The sequence below is a fragment of the Lagenorhynchus albirostris genome, chromosome X (assembly GCF_949774975.1).
Source record: "Lagenorhynchus albirostris chromosome X, mLagAlb1.1, whole genome shotgun sequence".
Taxonomy (NCBI): Eukaryota; Metazoa; Chordata; class Mammalia; order Artiodactyla; family Delphinidae; genus Lagenorhynchus; species Lagenorhynchus albirostris.
Window position 1 is genome coordinate 70,607,601 of NC_083116.1, and position 20,370 is coordinate 70,627,970.

The following is a 20,370-nucleotide window of genomic DNA, read 5'->3' on the forward strand; positions in this document are numbered from 1 at the left end:
TTTCAGAGTAGTCTGGCCCAGGCTGGGCCTTGGAGATCCACCCCTGGGTTGGTCCCGATCCCAAGGGCAGTGAGACGGATTTAGAGTAACTCAAACCCTCAAGAGGTGTACCCTACTGATTTGGTCACCCTGGGATCAGGATCATTATCTGGGGGCATTTGCTTCTGCCCCTGGCACTCTGTCCTCACCCTCACCTCTCCTGGGATTGAAAGGAAAAGCCAGCAGACACTTTACTAACCCAGAGGGCTTGCCTCCCTTTCACTGTCAGCCTGTGGCGTGGAGGTTGTCCTTGTACCCGCCGATGGCAGGTGGTCGCTAGTTGGTAGACACTTGGCATCTTCCTCCAGGGTGATGATGGGGCTGAGAGGCAGCCTTGGTTCAGCCGTGTAGGCCTCCATTTGAGTTGCAGGTGAGGTGAGAGGCAGGTACAGCACGCTGGGCTTTTTTGGTACAGGAGGTGGAATCTTGCCTTTCTTTTTCTCAGCTTCTTCTTGGCTCTGGAGGCTAATTCTTTCAGGTAGGGCTCTCCCCTTGGGGCCCTCATACTCCGTACTTCCCTGGGGAGGTTGCTGTGTTCCTGAGAAGAAAGCACCAGAGGAACTGGAAAAAGGCGTGAAAACAAGAGATGAGGGTGCTGTTGACTCCCCCAGGGTTCTGCCCTCAGGGAAGCTGGAGGACTTTGGTTTCCGCACCACCGTGTATATATCTTGAGGGAGTGGCCTCATATGTTGAATTGAGGTCTTGGGGGTCATAGCCAAGGTAGGCGAAGTTAGTGGGTACTCCTCGGGGACAGACGGTGGCTTGTGGACCAAGCTTGGAGGCCTTCGGGCCAGTGGGGGCTTCTCGGCTATGGGAGGTTTTGCCTTTCTCTCTGGCAAGGTGAAGACCTCAGCTCCTGACTCCTCAGCATAGTCAGGGCTCTCAATATCATCTTCCGGTTCAGACTTGCTGACTGACCTCAGGCGAACAGAACGTAAGTCAGACTGAGTAACCATGGGCATGATTGGCTGGTTGGGGCTAGTTTTCTGGGCCAGCTTGGCCCCAAAATTTGTATCCGAGTGATGCCGGCTCACCTTGGTTTTGCTTCGGATGGAGATACTCATCCCAGACAGGTCCAGGTTGGTTGAAGAGGTCAACGGTAGGTCAAACGATAGCCGTGACTTGGACATTTTCTCCACTGGTGATGTTGGGGGTAGTGATGACTTCCTCTCAGGTACCACTGGACGCACCCGGACACTGCCACTTGGAGGGGGCAAGTGGCCCAGGGTCAAGGACATGGAGACAGTGGGTGTTGGTGTCTCTGACTGGCTGGAGTATCCACTGGAGGGTGACATCAGCCCAGTGGGCCTTCCTGGGGAGGATACCTCCCTGGCCTCCACCTCGATGGAAAGCTGGGAAGGCGTTGTGGCTCTGGAGGTGGAAGGGGAGGTAAGAGACTCTGAGCTGCCCTGAACTTGGGTGCACTCAATGACTGTGGTGCCAGTGGCAGTGCTGGAGCTGGACAAGGATTGGTAGGTGTCACCAGACTTCCAGTCAGTAAGATACCAGTGGTGGGCGAATTGTGTACCTTCTGGGTCTTTGAAGGTTGGCACAGCTGGGTGACCCTGAGTATCTGGGTGGGATGAGTGATGTCCTTGGTGTTCCAAGGAGAGGCAAAGGCTCCTGGGCCTCTGGTCCTTGGGTAGTGCTGACCCACCGTCTGGCAAGAGGACTGGTTCATCTTTAACCAGTGAGACACTGCGAGTCGGTGGGGAAGGCTTCTTCTTGGCCTTCTTGAGTGAGATGCTCTTGGACCTCTGCCTTCTTTGCTGGGCCTCCTGTTGGGCGCTAAGGGAGGCAATGTTGTCGGCACTGTTACTGCCCTCAGAACTTGTACTGGCATAAGGCAGGGCACAGGCTTCACTGGCCTTCTGCTCCTCGTCATAGTCCACATCCGTGGTGCCTGTGTCTGTGGGTACAGACAGTGACCGCTCCCGGAACCTGCTGGCCCCACCTGGGCCTGTCTCCAGCCTTGAGGTATCACCAGTCAGGAGGCCAGTCTTGGAGGGTCGTTCTGATACGTGCCTTCGTTGAGTAGAATGCTCAGAGTAGCCAGCAGACCCACTGCATCCTGCTGGGGTATCACGAGTGACAAAGAAGGTAGCAGCCTCCTTAGGAACCAGAGGTGGCAATGTGTGCAGAGAGATCCAAGAATTCCCAGAGGAAGGACTTTTTCCATTTTCATTGTCTTGACTGCTCTGAGCAGTGGCACTTGGAGTCACGTAGGTAAAAGCATCTCCCTTCCAGGAAGGGGAGAACGTTGATTCTGTTGGTCCATTGCAAGAACTGGGGACACTGTACACCATGCCCATGCTCTCCATGCCAGGGACTTTTGTGCCACCACGTGCCTGGAGAGGTTCTTCCGGATCACTAGAAGGATTTCTCAATACTGGCGAGGTGAGATTTGGTAACTGAGCTTCCTGACTGATGGCAACTCTTCCGTGAACACCTCCCGGAACTGAATGGCTGGGCTTGATGTCTGAGGTGGTAGAGCAGGCCACACTGCCTGTGGGGCTGTTGCTGTGACCTGGGGGAGGTAAACACAGAATGTTAGTGGTGCAGCCAGGGATCCCCCAGCAGCAGCTGTCACTAAAGAGACGGGAGCACCAAAGTTTTGCCAAGAAGCATTTGCCAACAGCTTGGTCAGAATTTCTTGGTTCTTCCTTTCCATAGATGAGGATACTGGGGACATTGGGTCCTTGCCCATCACCACACGGTGAGTCACAGGGTGCCCTTGAATTGTCCAGATGGCTTCCAAAGACTTTCCAGCTTTGAATATGCCTTTCAGAGCTGAAGTGGCACGTGGGACTACCATGGGTTTTTTCCAGGCTTTCACCCCAGGCTCATGAAACGACCACAGACCTCAGCGTTCACCTCCTCTGAGATGAGAGCAGAGGCTTTCGAACTGATAAAGGACAGCAGTGTGAACTTCAGCTCCAGCAGTGCATTGGGAGTATGCCACAGCTGGAAAGTTCAGAGTCTGGTTGCATTTTTGACACCTGTCACTTTTTAACTTGGCAATAGGAAAAAGTGAGAATAACCTACAGATGTGAGGAAACGATTCAGATGTTGAAAATCCCCAAAGATTTTCTCATATACACAACAATTATTATATCATGATGATGTTATATGATGATGATGATGATGATGATGACAACGATGACGACTACTCTTATGATAATTTATAATAACAGCCACCATTTGCTGAACACATACTATGTACCAGGCACATGGTAGGAAAATTACATACAATAACTCTGATCCTCAGGAACATTCCACCGGGTTGGAATCATCATCCCCAATTTACAGATGAAGAAGCTGAGGCTCAGAGAGGTTAGGGAACTTGGCTAAGGCCTCACAGTTAGTAAGTGGAGAGGCCAGAATTTGTATCCATATCTCTCTGGTCTGTGCTCTTTGGATGGCCTTCATTTAATGGCAGTGATGGTTTTGTGAAGATGGCACTTTTAGCGATGATTCCCCCTCTTAGGCATCTATCTGCCTAAATTCGAGATACATAGTTATATTCCACTTATAATGGGAAATATATACATAACGAATTTATTAGCCTGGGAGACCTGCTCTCCATATTTGGTTGCTGCCCTTGACAAAAGGTCCTTAATTACTATATTGGCTTTTTCAGGACATCCAAAGTCCCTCCCCCCCCAATCATTCCTGTTCCCTGTCACAGCAATACCACTTGGGTTGCAGAAATGGTGAGAGTGAGCAAGGGGAAGGGTTTGGGGGATCAGCTATGGTGGGGTCACCTTGGTCTCGCTGGGAATAGTTAGAGAATCCAATAATGGTCCGCCTCCGCCTCAGGGTGGACTTGGGGTTCACGGCTGTCTCTGTGTTAAACAACGAGTGTCGCAAACTTGCATGTTTATCAAACTGCTGCCCTGTAGCCAAAATAAAGACACTTGGGTGCATCCTGGTTTCTGTTTACAGTATGGCAGAAACTGGCCTGAGGTTGAGAGAAGGGATGATGGGAGTAGCGATGAGCATGAATAGCATCCAGGCAGGCGACCCTTCTTCCCCATCCCTCCCAACTTGGCCCCGGGCACCCGCAGCTCCAAAGCACGCATGCTAGCTTTCAGAGGTCCACCCGGGGTCACCTGTGAATCTTAGGTGGCCGAGAGCCATGGTTTTCAACCCTGGCTACATATCGAAATAAACTGGGCAGCTTTTCAAACTCTAATAACTAGACCCCACCTCAGAACACTTAATACTCTGGGAATAGGGCCCAAGTAGAAGCATTTTCTCAAACTCCCCAGGTGATTGATTGTTCAGATGTACAGCCCGGGGTGAGAACCACTGGAGTGGAGAGACATGCTGAGACTAGATATTGCTTGATTGCAATCTCTTCTCAGATCAAAGCCTTTATTCAGGCCGATGAAGACAGTGTCTCCAAGAAGCTGCGCCATCCCTCCCCACTATCCAGGAAGCAGTCTGATAGTCTGCCCTCCAGGCACCTGATCACATTTGATCAAAGTTCGCCCCTGCGTGGTGATTGAGATCTATTTTTCTCAAAGCACCCGCTCAGTCTTTGCTCCTATGGAATTGCTAGGGCAGGGGCAGGGCGGGGGCAGTGGGGTGAGGTTTGCTGCTCCCCTGCACTGTCTCTCATTCAGCGGCTGCCTAACCAAACCCTCCCCTCTCAGCCCCATGGCCACATAGGTACCCCCCTCCACAGAAAGTGGCTCTGTGGGCAAAACACAGGGCCAGCCTCGTTGACAGCAAGGTAGAAGTTCAAAAACAAAGCACCCACCATCACTTTGTGAGTTTCTCCTCTCAGCCCTCACACCTCTTAGTACATCTCCCTAGGCTCTGGGCTCTATTTCCTGTCTCTAATTTCCTGAGATGACACCAGTGGCGCTGGATTACCCCATATCCAGGGAGCGTCACCGCCTGTGGCCAGAGCTGTCCTCAACATCTTCATCAACTTTTTCCAGCACACCATGGGCTGGCACTGGCTCACAGGGTGCCTCTGGTCCCCTTGGGTTAGGAGGTCTTGATTTCATCAGGCCGTTGGCCTTATCTCCTTCTGAAATGACTGACCCTCTTCCTCTTCCACTTACAGCCGGTGAAGTGTGGAGAATGAATTAATAATGGGCATGGTACAGGGTGCCACATGTCCCCAGAGACACAACCAGCTGAGCTGCGTACATTATTTTCCCCATCTCAAGGTAGTACTGGATCCCTCTTTGGTCTCACACAAGTGCAAGAGGCCCACCTCACTAGGAGACTGAGTGATGACTCAAAGTGCCACAAGGCCCTTGGTCTGTACTCTGGGTCTGATCCTCCCGTTTAGTGCTTGCTTCGGCAGCACATATACTGATCCTCCCATTTACCACCAGCACTCTGAACCCCACACTTCCCCTGCAACTCCTGTCTGTGTGCTCCAAACCCGGCTTCTGGCACAAGAAGTCTTCTTTCCCCAAACCAAACATAACTCATACACTCTAAGTTTCCACAGATGCTCCAAAGAGCACATGAATTCATAAGGTTTTAGAGTTTTCTGTTAAGAGAGTTTCCTTTGCCATCAAATGGTCTCAGTTAGTGTGGCAGGGCCAGTAGAGAGTGAAGAAAGAGCATGCCTCCGTTCCCGGGCGAGAGCCATGACCTTGACAGTGCAGGGTGAGCCAGTAGCAAAGAAAGTCTCGCTCCCTCCCCCAGCACCCAGTGCATTTGGAGAGGATGATCTGTAGTTGGCATGGAGGGAAGCGAACAGAGGCGATGCTAAACAACTCTACCGGAGACATTGATGGGCACGATGTCAGAGTGCGTGGGACAAGGCTGAAGCCATCGCTTCTCCTCTAGGACGGGCAGAGGGAAGGGACTATTCCAGGCAGCTTGCTTGTCGGCTGTGGTAGGCAGGCTCAGGGAGGCCTCAGGGGCCCTCACACCCTGCATGGTAGTCTCATCCTCGCTCAGCTGCCATTTTGTGGGCTGTTGGGAAAGAAGGTGATGGGAAGGGTGTGCTCCCGACTGGAGACGAGCCGTGCCCACAGAATGGCTGTCTAGGCAGGGTGGTTGGAGGCTTCATCTGGGAGGCAGGAAAGTGTGGACAGGCTGCCAGGCCGGACGCCTGCCGTGCAGGTCCCATCTCAGCAGGGCCTCAGGATGGCTCTGCTGGTGAGCAGAGATGAGCAGCAGCTTCCAGTGGGTAATGTAAGCAGTTCCAGGTTCCCCGTCAATGGGTGCGGGGCGAGCTCTGCATGCTGGCTCTCCCAGGTGGGGGAGGAGGCAACTCACCATCAGTACAAACTCCAGACGCCTGGCAGACTGGGGCCTTGGGCTGGGAGTGGGCTCAGGGGCCTCATCAGCAGAGCGGAAGGTCTGCCCCAGAAGTCTGGCCTCCGAGTACTGTTCCTCATATTCTTCTGAAAAACAGCACAGTGGATACACACTCTAGGGAGCCACGGCCAAGCGGTGGGCCAGGGAAGGACCATGAGCTTGGGGCTCCTGCTCTAGCTGCCAGGTCTGACTCTCATTGTTTCTTTAGGATAGTTCCCGGCGTCTGAGCCATTTGGGAATGGAAAAATGCCTACTTCCTATGAGGAGAAAAGAGAGTCAATGGATTTGAGTTGTGCTGGTTCGGGGACCAAGCCTTTGTCTCCATGGCCCCCACCTTAAGTGCTCAACTCAGGAAAGAGGCTCAGGATGCAGACGCCTTTTGCTACTCTCTGCTGCAAGGTTCTCTCTTTGAAGTCCTGCATCTCTTCAGGTTTTCTGCAACCCTACCAGGGACATGACCTGTGTGAAGCACAAAGAAATTTGCGTTGGGAAGTCCAACATGGAATGCTCCCTTGGATGCTGAGAACTCTTACCTGAGCCTCTGAGGGCTCAGTTCCCTGCACCTTAGTCCCACTGTGGGGGGCATATCAGGTCCAGGAAGGAGAGGGAAGGTGGAGGTAGTGGCGGAGGAGGAAGGAGAAGTTCGGGGGCATCGTTGCGGAATAAGAAGGATGCAGAAGATTTGAATGGGTTTCATTTAAGTGATGAATTCAACGAGTGAAGGAAGTGAGACTAAAGAACAGTCAGGACTCTGTACATTTGAACAGAGATTTGAAGAATCATAGAAACTTGGGGTCAGGAGGGGCCTCGAGGGTTCTCTGATCCAACATCCCATTCTGGGCTCCGGCTTCCTCAGCATCCCTTCCAGGTGTTTCTTCAGCCTCCACACACACCTGCCTGCAGAGGAGGGGAGAAGCCTTCCTCCCAAGGTGGCTCATTCCATCCAAGGACAGTTGGGGCTTTCAGGCGTGTCAGGAATGTTCTTCCTTATCTTGAGGTAAATTGGCCTCCCCCTAGGTTTCCACCCACGTGTCCTCATTCTGCCCATGGTGGCAACACAGAGCACACTGACTCTTTCTTTCTGCATAGCAGCTCCTCTCTTATCTGAACACAAGGCTCATGGTGTCCCTTAGAATCTTGCTTCTCTAAGCTTGCCACTGCCCTGGCAGGGAGGTGGGGTCATGGCCGTTGTTCAGTTGGGTGGCCCCTCTGCAGTTTTCTGTTCTCCGTAAAAGTTACCCTTTGTTGGTATGGATAAATGACAGCTAATAAGACCTCTTCTCACTTTTAATGTTCACTCAGCAAATATCCTCTTGGGGATCCAGCCCTGTGCCCGGTGCTTCTGGAAACCGGAGAGTAGTAAGAGATGTGATCCTTTACATTCAGAAGCCCAGTCTGGTTAGGTGGACAAAACATATACCTAGGACTAGTAGATGAATGAGTAAATGAATGAACAAATGAAAGAAAAATCAGTTCGGAACTATACAAGTCCTCTTGAGCTGGATGGTACAAAGGGCCTCGTATGAGTGCTTAGGGAGGGAATGATGCAAAGTGCAGAACTAGTGTTAAAGGTCTTTTTCGATGCGGCAAGAATAGAACTTGGAAGAAAGTGTAAGGATTGGAGTGGGGAAGAGGGAGTAAGGGCTTTTAGGCTTGGAAAAGAGGCCCGAATGGGAGAGTGAGTGCCTGGAGGGTGTAAGGAGCTTGTGACTAGCACTGGGGTTTTATTTGTATTATTTTCTCGAGATCTAACTTACCTAAAGTGCACAAATCTTAAGTGTGCAGCTCAGTGAATTCTGACATATTCATGCCCCTTGTAACTGCCATCCAGATATTTGTAGCACCCCAGTAGTCTCTCTCATAGCACTGAGTTTTAATCCTATTGCCACTTACACTGGATAAATCCCTCTGGTCAATGTGTACGTTCTTCACATTGTAAGGTCCTATCGGGGACCACAACTGTTTTTTTCTTTTACATTAATTTTAATATTGTGTCTAAATCAGCCTATGTTCCAAAGGACACAGACTGGGAGTAGATGTTGCATCTTATCTGGGTCTCTCCAGCTGCAAGATACTCTTGCTAATCAGTTTATGGACACCCTATTTTTAATTCTCACAAAATCATGCCATGTGGGGAAGTGGAATCCCCATTTTAAAGATGACTGACTAATCTGAAGCTCAGAGAGGTTGGGTAATCTGCATAATGTCACACAGCTAGTTAGGTGTGGGATTCAAATTAGATTCTGACTCTGTCTGATTTCAAAGTCTCGGTTTTCTCATTCTGCCTGGTGCAGGCAATCTGACTGCTCAGGCATTATGGCTGGGCTGTTTCTCTGGGCTGTGTGGACCCAGCTTTGTGTACAAGGTGCTCATCAGTATACTTCAGAGACATGGGGTTGGGAATTGGGGATGAGGTGAGCTCTGAGTGCTGTGTATTGGGCTTACTTTGGTGAGGCAGGAGTGACCCAGGAGATATGTGGACAAGGTTATTGCAAGAGCAGAGTGAGTGAAGCCCAGAGTGGGAGACCCTGCAGATGCCTCTTTTGTCTTTGGGCACCGGGATTCCAAAGACTTGGGTGATGTTGCAAGAGAAGGCCTGAGGGTATGCGGGCCCATATTGCGGAGTCTCTCATCCAGCGCTCTTTGTAAATGACTTGACCCATGGCCCTGCCTCGGCCTCTGTCCCTTTTCCCCCAGAGACTACTGAACTGAAAAAAATGAGGGAGGGGGACCAGAGGGTGTAAACAGCCCATAGAATTAGGGCTTTTGGAGTCAGTAGTCTGGAAGGTGAAAGATGGAAAGTGTGTGTTTTGTTTCTCAATAGGTTTTCTACTATTCTCTCTATCTCGCGAGTCCCTGTCCTCTTTCTTCATCGCCTCCCTCCAGACGCTATGCATCTGTCCCGTGGGCTCCGGCCGCAGCCCCCCTCCCTCTCAGTACCTTGCAACAGGCTCTGGAGATTGAGCTGCGCCTCGCGAAGCAGCTCCTCTACACTCGGGGGCCTGCCCGAGGAGAGGAACACGTTCACTGGCTGTCGCCATGACGACCTCGAGTGGGCAGTCGCTGTCGCATTTTCCCGACCCGAGTTAGCTGCAGCTAGGGAAGGAGAGAGGCAGTGAGAGGCGCCGCCGGCGAGGGGGGGGGGCCGGGGGCGGCGCGCGGCGGCCAGTGGGCGCCCGCGGTTCCCCAAGACCCGCCCCGGCCGGGGGTGGGGGGGGGGGTGGCGCGGGCCACGCTTAAAAGGCGGGGACGCGCCAGCCGCAAGATTTTTCCTCGACAGATCGTGCTGCAGTCCGTTCTCTCCCTCGCCACCAGCCTCCGCCCGCCCGATCTTCGCCTCGCTGCCTCGCCGCCCGCCTCCTCCGCCCGGCGCCTCCTGGCTCCCGCCGCCGCCCGCCCTTTGCGCTCCCCGGGACGAGGTAACGCGCCCTGGGCCGAGCCGCCGGGCCCTTGCCCTGGTGGGTGTGGCTCGGCCTCCCGCGCGCCCCGCCGCGGCCCCCGGCTCCCCACCCCACCCCCGCCCGCAGCCCCAGGCCCCCTGGCTAGTCCTGATGTCCGAGGCGGCCGGGAATCTCAATAGCCTCCGCATGGCGAACGTGGCCCTGCGAGAAGAATTAAATGCCCTTCGCGGGGAGAATGCCAATCTGGGCCTTCAGCTCGGCAGAGCCCTGGCCGAGGTCAATTCCTTGCGGGGCAATGTCTCGAGCTACATGCGTTGGCCGGTGCCCGTGGTGCCCGTCCTTTCCGAGGAGAACTTTGAGTTCCCGCTCAGTGAGATTGACGCCGTTCCTGAGGGAGAACTGCCCTTCCTGTGCTGGCCTCCCCCGCGCGCCGAGCCCGAGTACGCCCCAGACGAACTGTTGATTAGCGTGATCCAGGATTGCGGCACCTCCGGCGGGCCCGCCGACCCACCCCCGCTGCCCAGCCCGCCCCCGCCGGCGCTGCCCCCACCCTCGGCCAAGGAGCTGCCCCCGCAGCCTCCTCTGCCGCCGCTGGAGCGGCCCGAGATAGAACCCTTCTCGGGCGACCCAGTCTACCTGGCTGAATTCCTGATGCAGCTAGAGACTTTCATAGCCGACCATGAGGATCATTTCCCCGGGGGCGCTGAGCGGGTGTCCTTTCTGATCTCCTTTTTCGCTGGTGAAGCCAAGGACTGGGCCGTCTCAGTCACCCAGGAAGGAAGCCCCCTGCATGCCAACTTCCCGCGCTTCCTGGATGAAATTCGTAAGGAATTCTGTGGCCCCATCCCCCCAAGTGTGGCAAAAAAAGCCATCCGCAAGCTCAAGCAGGGAGACTGTACCCTGGGCAGCTACGCAGATGCTTTTCAGTTCCTGGCTCAATTCTTGTCTTGGGATGACTGCCGCCTTCAAAACCAATTCCTCAAAGGCCTGTCAGAATTCTTCCGCAAGGAGCTCTTATGGTCAACTGAAATGGCCGACCTGGACGAGCTGATTCTCGAGTGCGTGGAGATAGAAAGAAAAGTGCGTGTCCCCAAGCCAATCCCACTCCCTGGGGTTCGCAATATTTTCTTCCCTTTTGCAGCAGACCGTAATCTTGAAGGTGAAGAGGGAGAAGAGTGCCACAGTGGGGATGAAGATGAAGAGGCATGCAGGCGCAAGCTCCAGGACAAGGACCAGGGGAGGCATGTGAGAGCTATTCAGCAAGAGACCAGGGGGGAGGAGAGGGGGAAGAGGGAGGAAGAGATGAGGAAGAAGGAGCTGAAACAAAAAGGGGAGGAGGACAAGGAGGAGGAAGAAGAAGAGGAGGAGGAAGAAGAGGAGGAGGAAGCAGAGGAGGAAGAGGAGGAGGGGATGAGGAAGAAGAGGAAGAAGGAGGAGGAAGATCAGAATAAGGATGAGAAAGACGATGAGCATGAGGGTGGCCGCCAGGAACCGGAGCAGGAGCTCGAGCAGGAGCCAGAACAGGAGCAAGAGACAGAGGATGAGACCCAAGATGATGACCTGGATGAGCTGATGGAGATAGAGCCCACCTATGCCAATGCTTCATCCCAGACTTCTGGCTACTATCATGAAAATTTCCTAGATGTGTCACCTCCCATCATACAGCCCAGCAGACGGAGGAACCAGAATCGAGTCCCACTTCTGGAGGGCCTTCCAGGTACCAATTCACCATTCTACAGTTCGCCGCCACTGATTCGCCGGGCAGGTCGCCTGGGGCAACGCCAAATACGACGCCGTCCCCCGGTGCTATTCCGCCTCACTCCGAGGCAGGGGGGCCACCGGGCTGCGCGGGGCCGCATTCGCGTGTGAGAGCCGGGGCAAGCTGCCCCCACCCCGGAACACACCCTTCCACTGCGTCCCCTGCCCCTGCTTTCGCTGCCACACCTGCCCCATTGACCGACCAGTACTTAAGGGAGTTCCAAACCTGCAGAACCCGAAGAAGACCTGGAGAACTCCAGACCTTCCTGCGACTGTGACCGGGGAGTGACACCAGGGAAAGGAGGGCTCAGCAGTAGCTGCCCTCTTGGTGTGCACTCTGCTCCGTCCTGCCGCGAGCTAGAGAGCAGGTGTCTGGGCCTGTTCCTGTAAATGAACTGGTCACCCTCTTGTATTTCCCCTCTAGTTGTTCCCAGCCCTCACCTCTCCTGCGTTTATTCACGCTGTGTTCTATGGTTTAATCCTCTGACTAGCTAACCAGGACTTCACCCAGTGCCTCACTGCTCTGCCCCAGTGAGTGAAAGGACAGGCTCCACTGAACTCTTAAAGCCACTGAGGCCACTTACTAGGTATAATCAGTGGAGAGCAAATGCTATCAAGAAACGGTCCTGGAAGCCTACACTTGCTTCAGGTCACCCCTCCAGCAGGAGGGCCCTGAAGAACCCCCTCCCTCTAGCCCAGTGAGAGTATGCAAAACCACGTGTCCAGTGGACCACCCAGCTGAGACCTGACCTTGACTGACTGAGCAAGCTGGTTCCACCTTCCCACAGACTACAGGCTCAGGGCCTCAGGGCTCTCCAGATCTGGGACCCTCTCCTCTTACTACATTACCCTCCAGTGGACAGAGCCCAATGTTCCATGCCCTACCCTTTTCCTTGATGTTGCCTAGAGGGTAGGCAGTTGGGTGGGGGAGCCGGAGGAGGAGAAAGCAGCAGCAACAACTCAGTTTGACCTTGTAAGGAGTGACTCTTTCCTTAGGGACGGTGGTCTCCTCCCCCGGCCAGGCCTTGGACTGCAGTCTCCAGCCAAAGGTCTTGGCAGAAGATTTGCCATCCTTGGGGTTCCAGAGGTGGCCTAATTGGCCTTCCCCTCCCAGACTGCCAGAGAGAGAGGCCCAAGGCCTGCTCTTCAACTCCAACTTAAAGGACTCCTTATTTCTGAGAGTAGAGAGGAAGGTCCTCTCTACAGAGACTTCACCCACTGCAGCCTTGCAGTCGGGATGACCTTGTGTCTCTCACATTCGGGGCAAGCCATGGCCTGGCGCTGGGCATCGAGTAGGCGGTGAGGCCTAAGCGGTTGACTGCCTCCTAGTAACTCCTGGGGCTTCTGGGTCCTAACCTAGGGGCCCTCATAGAGACCTGCTGCTTGCCTTGGGTCCAGAAAACACTGCTTCTGCAGTGAGAAATACACAGTATGTCACTCTGGCCACAGAATGCCAGTCAGATCCACTGCTGGCCTGAACTGCCCTCCACACTGGGCTTCCTGAACAGGGCCTGGCAGCTGGGCAAGTGCAGCCGAAGTGTCTGAGGCCAAAGGGAGGAAAACATAGTAAATTAAGCCTCTGTTCCTCACCGGAGTCTGATAGGTAACCTCAGCCCAGCCTTAGGATTTTGAGCCCAGAGGCAAGAGGAAGGAGCTGGAGGAAGAGGAGTCATGGAGAAACCCAGTCCTCCGGCTGGTTTCTGGTGAGGTCTCTGTTCATCAGTGGGAGGTAAGAAGCCCTTTTGTTGCTCACACATTTCTCAGCCTGGGGATCGGTGGAGCCAAGTTCCTATAACCTGTTGCTATCTTTTAAAAAGGCTACTACCCCCCTCCTCCAAAGAGAAAAGTAATACATAATCATTATAGGAAAATTGGCAAATAGAGAAAACGATAAGAACCCCAAAGCCCCAAACATTCAGAATCCTACCACACAGACGCAAGCACTGTTAACACTTTCTTTCTAGTGTGTTCTCACTGCGTCTTTTTTTTTTTAGCGGTACGCGGGCCTCTCACTGTTGTGGCCCCTCCCGCTGCGGAGCACAGGCTCCGGACGCGCAGGCTCAGCAGCCATGGCTCACGGACCCAGCCGCTCCGCGGCACGTGGGATCCTCGCGGACCGGGACACGAACCCACGTCCCCCGCATCAGCAGGCGGACCCTCAACCACTGCGCCACCAGGGAAGCCCCCTCACTGCGTCTTTTCAAAGCCAAGACCATCCTGCGAGCTCTCGATCAGCAGGATTTAAAATGGCTGCCACCTATGCAGTCACACAGACTGAATCATTTATTTAAGCATTCTCCTAATGTGTTGGACATGTCAATTGCCTGGTTTCCCCCATCCCCACCAGTGCAGGAGTAAATAACCCTGTAAAGAAAAGTTTGTCTGTTTTTCAGCTATTTCCTCAGGAGAGAGTTCCAGAAGGGGAACCGCTGTTCTTCAAAGCCGTGGACCCTGTTTGCTGATGGTCGACACGCTGGCCCTGCTGCCCACGTGCCTGCCAGAGAAGTGCAAAGGACAGGTGCCTTGCACACCCATCTCCAGGGACCCCTCAGCACAGGCCCTGCCTGTTCCCATGGTGCTTCTCATCCTGAGCCCGTGTAGCTTCAGCCGGGGAAAGGGCAGATGAGCAGTGAACTGGTTTCTGGCCCTCTGGTGGCAAGGGGGCTTGGGCTCCCTTTGACCCTCTTCCCCCCTTTTCCCAGGTCTTCAATATTGTGATGTAACAGCCACAAGGGCTGTAAGAGGAACTATGGGCTTTGGGTGCTTTCTTGGGTTGAAAGAGGGGTGGGTGGGGATGGGGGGGATGCATGCAGGGGTATGAAGTCTGCCCACAGATTCCCAGAGACCCGGGAAGAAATCGTTTGAAACCAATGTGTTATTGTATATTGTTGCATTACTGTGTTGTGAAGATGAGAAATCGTTCTGTATGCTAAAGCTTTCTCCTCAATAAAAAAGATAGAGGGTGTGTAAAGACTGTGTCTCTCTGGGTTACTGAGCAAGCACAGAAGCCCACCTAGGAGGCATTAGGTACTTACCAGGCACTTCGCCTGGATCAACCCTAGCCTGAAGCCTTGACGTCCTTCGATGAGGAAACTAAGGGCCCTAGCCTACCGAGTTTGTGGATGGCAGAAGTTGTCAGGAGGGAAGTGGAGGGACTAGGTATCTTGAAGAACAGCATTAGTTCTCCACTAATATAAAGACATAAAGGTATGAGTGGTCTAGCCCTACCCTACCATCCTATAACAGTGCTTCCCCCCTGGCCCCCAAACACACACACCCCCGCACACACCCCCACACACAGGACTTTGGAGGGAGGGAGGGGGCCCACATCGGGGAAGGGGAAGGGCCCTTCCACTTCTTGGCACTAGATGGTGCTATGGGACACCAGTGAGAAAGCTGGTGAAGATTTTTAAATACATCCCTAGAGCAGTACACGCAGACACCCTCCAGCAAGATTTCACTGCTCCTCACAGATTGTGGGGGCAGAAGAAACTGAATCCCATTCTGGGATTTGCTCAAGTTTCCCAGCCATGAGTTGAAATTTCTTCCCCTGGGACAGTGGGTGAGAACGTTTATGGACTTATACCCCCTACCAGGTATAAGTGCCGTTCCAGGCACTACACATCCGTTATCTCATTTCATCTCACCCCCATCTTACAGATGAGGAAACTGGCTTAGAGAGGAGAAGTCACTGGCCCAAAGTTTACAGCTGCTAAGTGGCTCTATCACAGCACCGCAGCTGCCCATTCATCAGCTCCAGGGATGCTTCGCCCCTCTCTGCCTCCCCTCCAGTGGCCCTCCTGTTTCCCGGGTCTGCTCTGTCCTGCCCACCTGTCCTCTTGCCCTGCCACTGTACAGGCGTGCGGTGAGAAACAAAGCCAGGCATCAGAGTTGCACTTGCTTTGCCTCTTTATGGGGAGGGAGGGAGGGAGGAAGCCAGCTTGTTTCTGACTGTGTGCCAGACACTTTCACCACATTTCATTCCCACACTCAGTGAGGCAGGTAATGGTGTTTTCTTTTAGAGCTGAGGGACCTGAATTTCAGAGATATTAGGTTGCATGGGGGACTTGGGTCTTTGTGACTCCCAGACCCGTACTCTCTCAACTCTGATACTCCATGCCCTTTCCCAGGAAAGCCCCCTGACGAGCTCAAGCCTCAACCTGACTGGATTCTGGGTCTTTGCCAAAGCAACCAGGTATGCATCAGGTGCCCTCTCTCTGGAGGCTCCAGAACCAGTCAGTTCTGCCCTGCAGGGAAGGGCCTGCAGAGCAAGCCAGGCCAGTGGTAGGGCTGAGTTTACTGTGATGAGTATGCATGAGTGTGTGGCTGACTGCCCCTTCTGGGGAGGGACAGGGCTGTGGGGCTGTGAGCAGCATCAGTGAGCACTAGGGTTCCCCTTTCTGCTTCAGGGGGTCAGATAAAGTCTCCAGCACCCCCTGGAGTTTCTCACGCCATTGCAGGTAGGGAATAGGTGATCCCAGATTGAGTGTGCGATGGCCCATCAGAGCCGGCGGGGGAAAGTAAGAGCAGGGTCAGCCTTGCCCACCCCTGCAGTGGGGAGCCCTATGAGTATAGGGGAAAAAACCCTGGATTCCATTCCGGCCCCACCACTGACTGGATTTGGGACCCTATGTGAGTCCCATTCCTGCTCAGAACACAGTTTCCTCATCTACCTAGTCCCTGGGGCCCAGCACATGGCTGGATACACAGTAGGATCGCAACCCCAGTTTGGTACATAAACTAAGAAGTGAGTGAATAAATGGGCCGCTGGATGGAGACCTAGAGGTAGCTTGCCGAGGGCATCTGCAGATGGCATGAAGCTTGGAGGACCAGAGGATCCCCTCCAAAATGGAATCAGGAGCACCCCCGCAATCTCTCTAACTTGGAAGCATGTACTGAAATGACCTTTACTAGGTGCACTTGTGAGATCTTGCAGTTAAGTTCCGAAAACCATCTGCAGAAGCCCGAGTGGGGAAGATGTGGATGAGAAGAAACTTGTGAAAAAAAATCTGAAAACCTGAGTTGATGGGGGCTCAGGATGAATCAGCAGACTGCCATGGCTGCCAGAAATGCTAGTACCTTCTGGGGCTGCTGCAACAGAGTGAGTGCGAGACCCAGGAGATGGACAGGGCCCACCTGGGATCCTGGCTGCCCAATGGAAGGTGACCAGGTTGCATCTCACAGAAGCCCTTTTGCATGCCCAAAATAGGAAAATAGAGCAAAAGCCAGGAAGAAGGAAGGAAGGAAAGAGTGGGGGCAGTAGAAGGGTGACAAGGATGGCAAGAGTCATAAAAACTCTGTTCCCAAGGTATGGAGGAAGGCAGAGAAAAGCTTGCTGCCTGTGAAGCAGGCTTCACTGTTCCTCTCATTCATTTTGTGAGGAAACCGGCAGCTCAAGGTCACTTGCTCCATTTGCAGAGTTTGACTGTGAACTCCAGCGGTTAGACCTCCATAACTCTTAACCTCCACCCTACACTCACAACCCACGCTGGTAGAATCAGAATGTCCAGGAATTTCTATTTCTGAAAAGCTCCCTAGGCAATTCTAATGACCAGCTCAGCCCAGTGCAGAAAAGAGCATTGGGGACCAACTAGCCCGCATGATATTTAGCAGCCAGTTTGGTCCTGAGACTTCCCATAGAGTTCCCTGGAGCAGGAACCAGCCTGGAGATCCTGAACTAGCACACAGTAAGTAATCAAGACATATTTGTGCAATGATCCCCCAGCATGTGCCATGATCTGGTGTGAGCTCGCCCCTCCAGGACACCTGCTTAGATCGCATCTCCTGAGAGAGGTGTGCCATAGGATCAGTGCAGAAATCTGACTTTGAGAAACCAGGTCCTAAGCCTTAACCCTTGACCGCCAGAACTGACTCCCCTGGGGCCTTGGCCCCTCCGAGGGGATGAGGACAGGCATTAACAAGGCAAGAGATTACCGCCAAATGGGGATGGGGGCTCTACCTCCGGCTAGCACTTCCTGCATCCTGCCCAGACAAGGGAAAGCCCGGCAGACCACTTCTCCCCAGGGACTCCACAGACACAGAAACACAAAGCCCAGGGTTCTCGGTTGCCCTGGTAACAGCGGGACCTACTTGGAAGAAAATAGTCTCTGAAAGGCTTAGGAGGGTGGATATTTCCTTTGACAGAGGGCAGGCTCTGACCTGTTCTTCACGGCCCCTGTGCCCTTCCTGCCTGCCACACAGAGGGGTACAGCTGGGGCCCCTCACCTCGGCTACTCTCCCAGGAGGGCAGGGCCAGAAAATAAGGCCCTGGCTTTTTATTCTGCTCTTGCTGTGTACTGTCAATACGAGAAAGAGGCTAAAGTGGAAGGTGTTAGTCTGTGAATTCATGGCGACTGTCCTCTGGCCCAAGGAAGCTTTTCCATCCACAACCAAACTTGAGGAGGGCAAGTGCCCCGAGGAATTGCCGGTTTGGTCCTACCTCCTCCTCACCACTTAGTGCAGACACGTGAGCCAGAAGGAGTGTCACAAGTTCCAGACTCCTCCCCACCCAGTTTAGCCCCCCCCATCTCTCCCCTGGACTGCTGAAGTAGCCTCCCTGCTGGTCTAACCAGCCTCCAGTCTCAACTCCTAATCAATCCACCTTCTACACGCCTGCTTGTAGTGTGGGTGGGCATGGTCCTTTGAACGCACAAATCTGCTCCTGTTGCTCCTATACAAAAACCCTTCAATGGCTTTCCTTCCTCTATTGGAAGACTTGTGGACTCGGTTCTGGCCTTCCTCACTAGCTGGTTATAAATAAACTACCTATGCCGTCTCATCTGCCCATGCCAACCTTCTTCCCTCTTCCATTCAGTCCAAACCCCAGACATCCTGAATTACTTTCTTCTTTCCTTACATCCCGGGCCCTTTTATGCCTCTGGCCCTTTGCGCACTCTATTCCCTCTGCTTTAAAAATTCATAAGCACTCCTGGCCCCACTCCAATTGGCGATCTCCTCCACTCCAAGACCACTTCCTCCACGATGCTGCCTTCACTCCCCAGACAAGCTCCTGCCTTTCTGAGTCCCCAGTCACTCCCCTGCCCTGACCCCAATGCTCCATAAGGCTTGAGCAGAGGCTGGTTCATGACCCCAAATGAGCTTGGTGCTCATTTGTCCCCTTTGCACATGGGGGCTGCACTGGCAGTAGCCTTTGGGAGGAGGACTGGCTTCCTGAGATCTGGCTGAGGGCTGACGGTATGCAAGTGGAACTGGGAGCACCACCCCTCCCCACCCCTCCCCGCCATCAAGTTGGAGGTGTGGACAGTGGGAATAAGTTGGGAAGGAAAAGCAGGAGGGTGCAGAGCTTGTTGTCCATTCCCGACTAAGCCCCCTGTTGATGGTCCCTGTCTCCTCTTTGGGGGACCATCACTCCCAATCTGTGATGTGGTGGAGAGAGACATCTGCTGGGCTTGTGAATCCCACAGACCTGGCTTTGAACTCTGGCTCTGCCATTTCCTTGTGTGTACCCTTGGGTCAGTCATTTCACCTCTCTAAGCCCCAGTTTCCTTCTTCTAAAAATGGAGATAATAATAGTAGATATTAGTGAGATAATTGATATGAAATGACAACAACAATAAAAATAGCTAATACTTACTAGCACTTACTATTGGTTGGGCACTAAGCGCTTTACAATGATTAACTCATTGAATCATCACTACAACCCTATAAAAGTGTAGGCAGTGTTATTATTCCCCATTCTGAAGGTTAAGAAACAGCAGGGAAATTTTAACTTGCCCAATGTCACAGCACTAGCATGCTAATGCTTTTGAGCCCTCCAGTAAGCCAGGGAAAGTTCTGTGGAGCAGAAATGAGGCCAGTGGAGCAGGAGAGTGCCAAGATCCAGGGCTGGGGTCTCAATCCCTTTTAGATCATGGGTCCCTCTAGCAGTTTGGTGAAACCTCTGGACTCCTTCTCAGAATAATGTTTTCAGATGCATAAAATATAATGCATAGAATTAAAAAGGAAATGAATCATATTGAAATAGTTACAAAATACTTTTAAGAAATTATGATCTAGTTATGTTACTACTTTAATAATGCATTAAGTTACAAGACTGAGTGGCAAGTCTATAGATTAGAAGTTTTGAAGTGATGATGAGCATAAGTAACTTTCTTGAGATACAATAACTGTAATCTGATATGAAAATATTTGTGATTTCTATTGGGGATAAAGTCACAGATACTATTAATACTATTATGCTGGCTGCCTACATTCCTAGTTTGAGGAAATGCTAAATTTCTGTTAGAGGTTAGTGGAAAACGATCAAAAAATTTTCCCATCCAAGTTCACAGACCCCCTAAATTCTTTCCACCCCTTGGAGGTCCATAGAGCTCAAGATGAGAAGCCCTGCCCTCGGGTGTCAGAGAAAAGACAATAGCTGAACTGTAAGCTCCCAGGAGAAGCTGGGGGCTGGCAGAAAGACAAGTGTGTGGTTTCTCTTTCAAGAACTGTTTACAGAAATCATGAAGTCTGGCAGCTCCCTCTTCCTCTTGGTCCTGAGTCAGCAGCCCAGGGTGGGGCTGAGGCTGTCACACTTGGTTTGAGTTTCAAGCTCACCACACACTCCTCCCTAAGAGTTGATTTGTTGCCACTTCCTTACCAGTGAAATCTTAGTGGGTTTTGCTCCATTTTAAAATTTGGACTTGCTTGCACACACAGATTTCCCATTAGTCTGGAAATAATCTTTAAGCGAACATTTTATTGGCTCGAAGACATTTTCTGAGCTAATGGATGCTTCTGCCCTAGCACCCCAGCCAGGCTTAAGTTTTGCAGAGAGAAGGGGAAAGATCACCAACTGTGCCACGCACCCCAGAACACCAGTCAAAATCGGCAATTTCCCAAAATCCCAAATGCTTTTTCCTGACTTCCTGACTTTGCC

The 20,370-nt window shown here is 52.7% G+C and overlaps 2 protein-coding genes across 3 annotated transcripts in view; one reads left to right on the forward strand and one right to left on the reverse strand.

Annotated features, from left to right (window-relative positions):
- Positions 1-233: 233 nt before the first annotated feature.
- The window catches only part of NHSL2 (NHS like 2), a 67,662-nt gene continuing 47,525 nt past the window's right edge, over positions 234-20,370 (reverse strand). Inside the window, exons 2-6 of the mRNA XM_060137715.1 lie at positions 9,274-9,429; positions 6,292-6,419; positions 5,790-5,985; positions 3,804-3,935; positions 234-2,566 (exon numbers count right to left, since the gene is read on the reverse strand). Coding sequence (XP_059993698.1) covers positions 234-2,566; positions 3,804-3,935; positions 5,790-5,985; positions 6,292-6,419; positions 9,274-9,429 — 2,945 coding nt within the window. The remainder of the gene's footprint in view (positions 2,567-3,803; positions 3,936-5,789; positions 5,986-6,291; positions 6,420-9,273; positions 9,430-20,370) is intronic.
- On the forward strand, positions 9,830-14,274 carry RTL5 (retrotransposon Gag like 5). 2 transcript variants are annotated; one of them, XM_060138276.1, is made up of 2 exons: positions 9,830-13,221; positions 13,487-14,274. In XM_060138276.1, exon 1 carries the CDS (start codon positions 9,885-9,887, stop codon positions 11,601-11,603), a length of 1,719 nt encoding a protein of 572 aa, XP_059994259.1. In that variant the 5' UTR covers positions 9,830-9,884; the 3' UTR covers positions 11,604-13,221; positions 13,487-14,274. The 2 variants fall into 2 exon arrangements, with proteins under 2 accessions (XP_059994259.1, XP_059994260.1); XM_060138277.1 differs by having other exon boundaries at positions 13,886-14,274.

Coding starts and splice junctions, on each gene's coding strand:
- RTL5 (XM_060138276.1), top strand. CDS start 9,885: ATGTCCGAGGCGGCCGGGAATCTCAATAGCCTCCGCATGGCGAACGTG.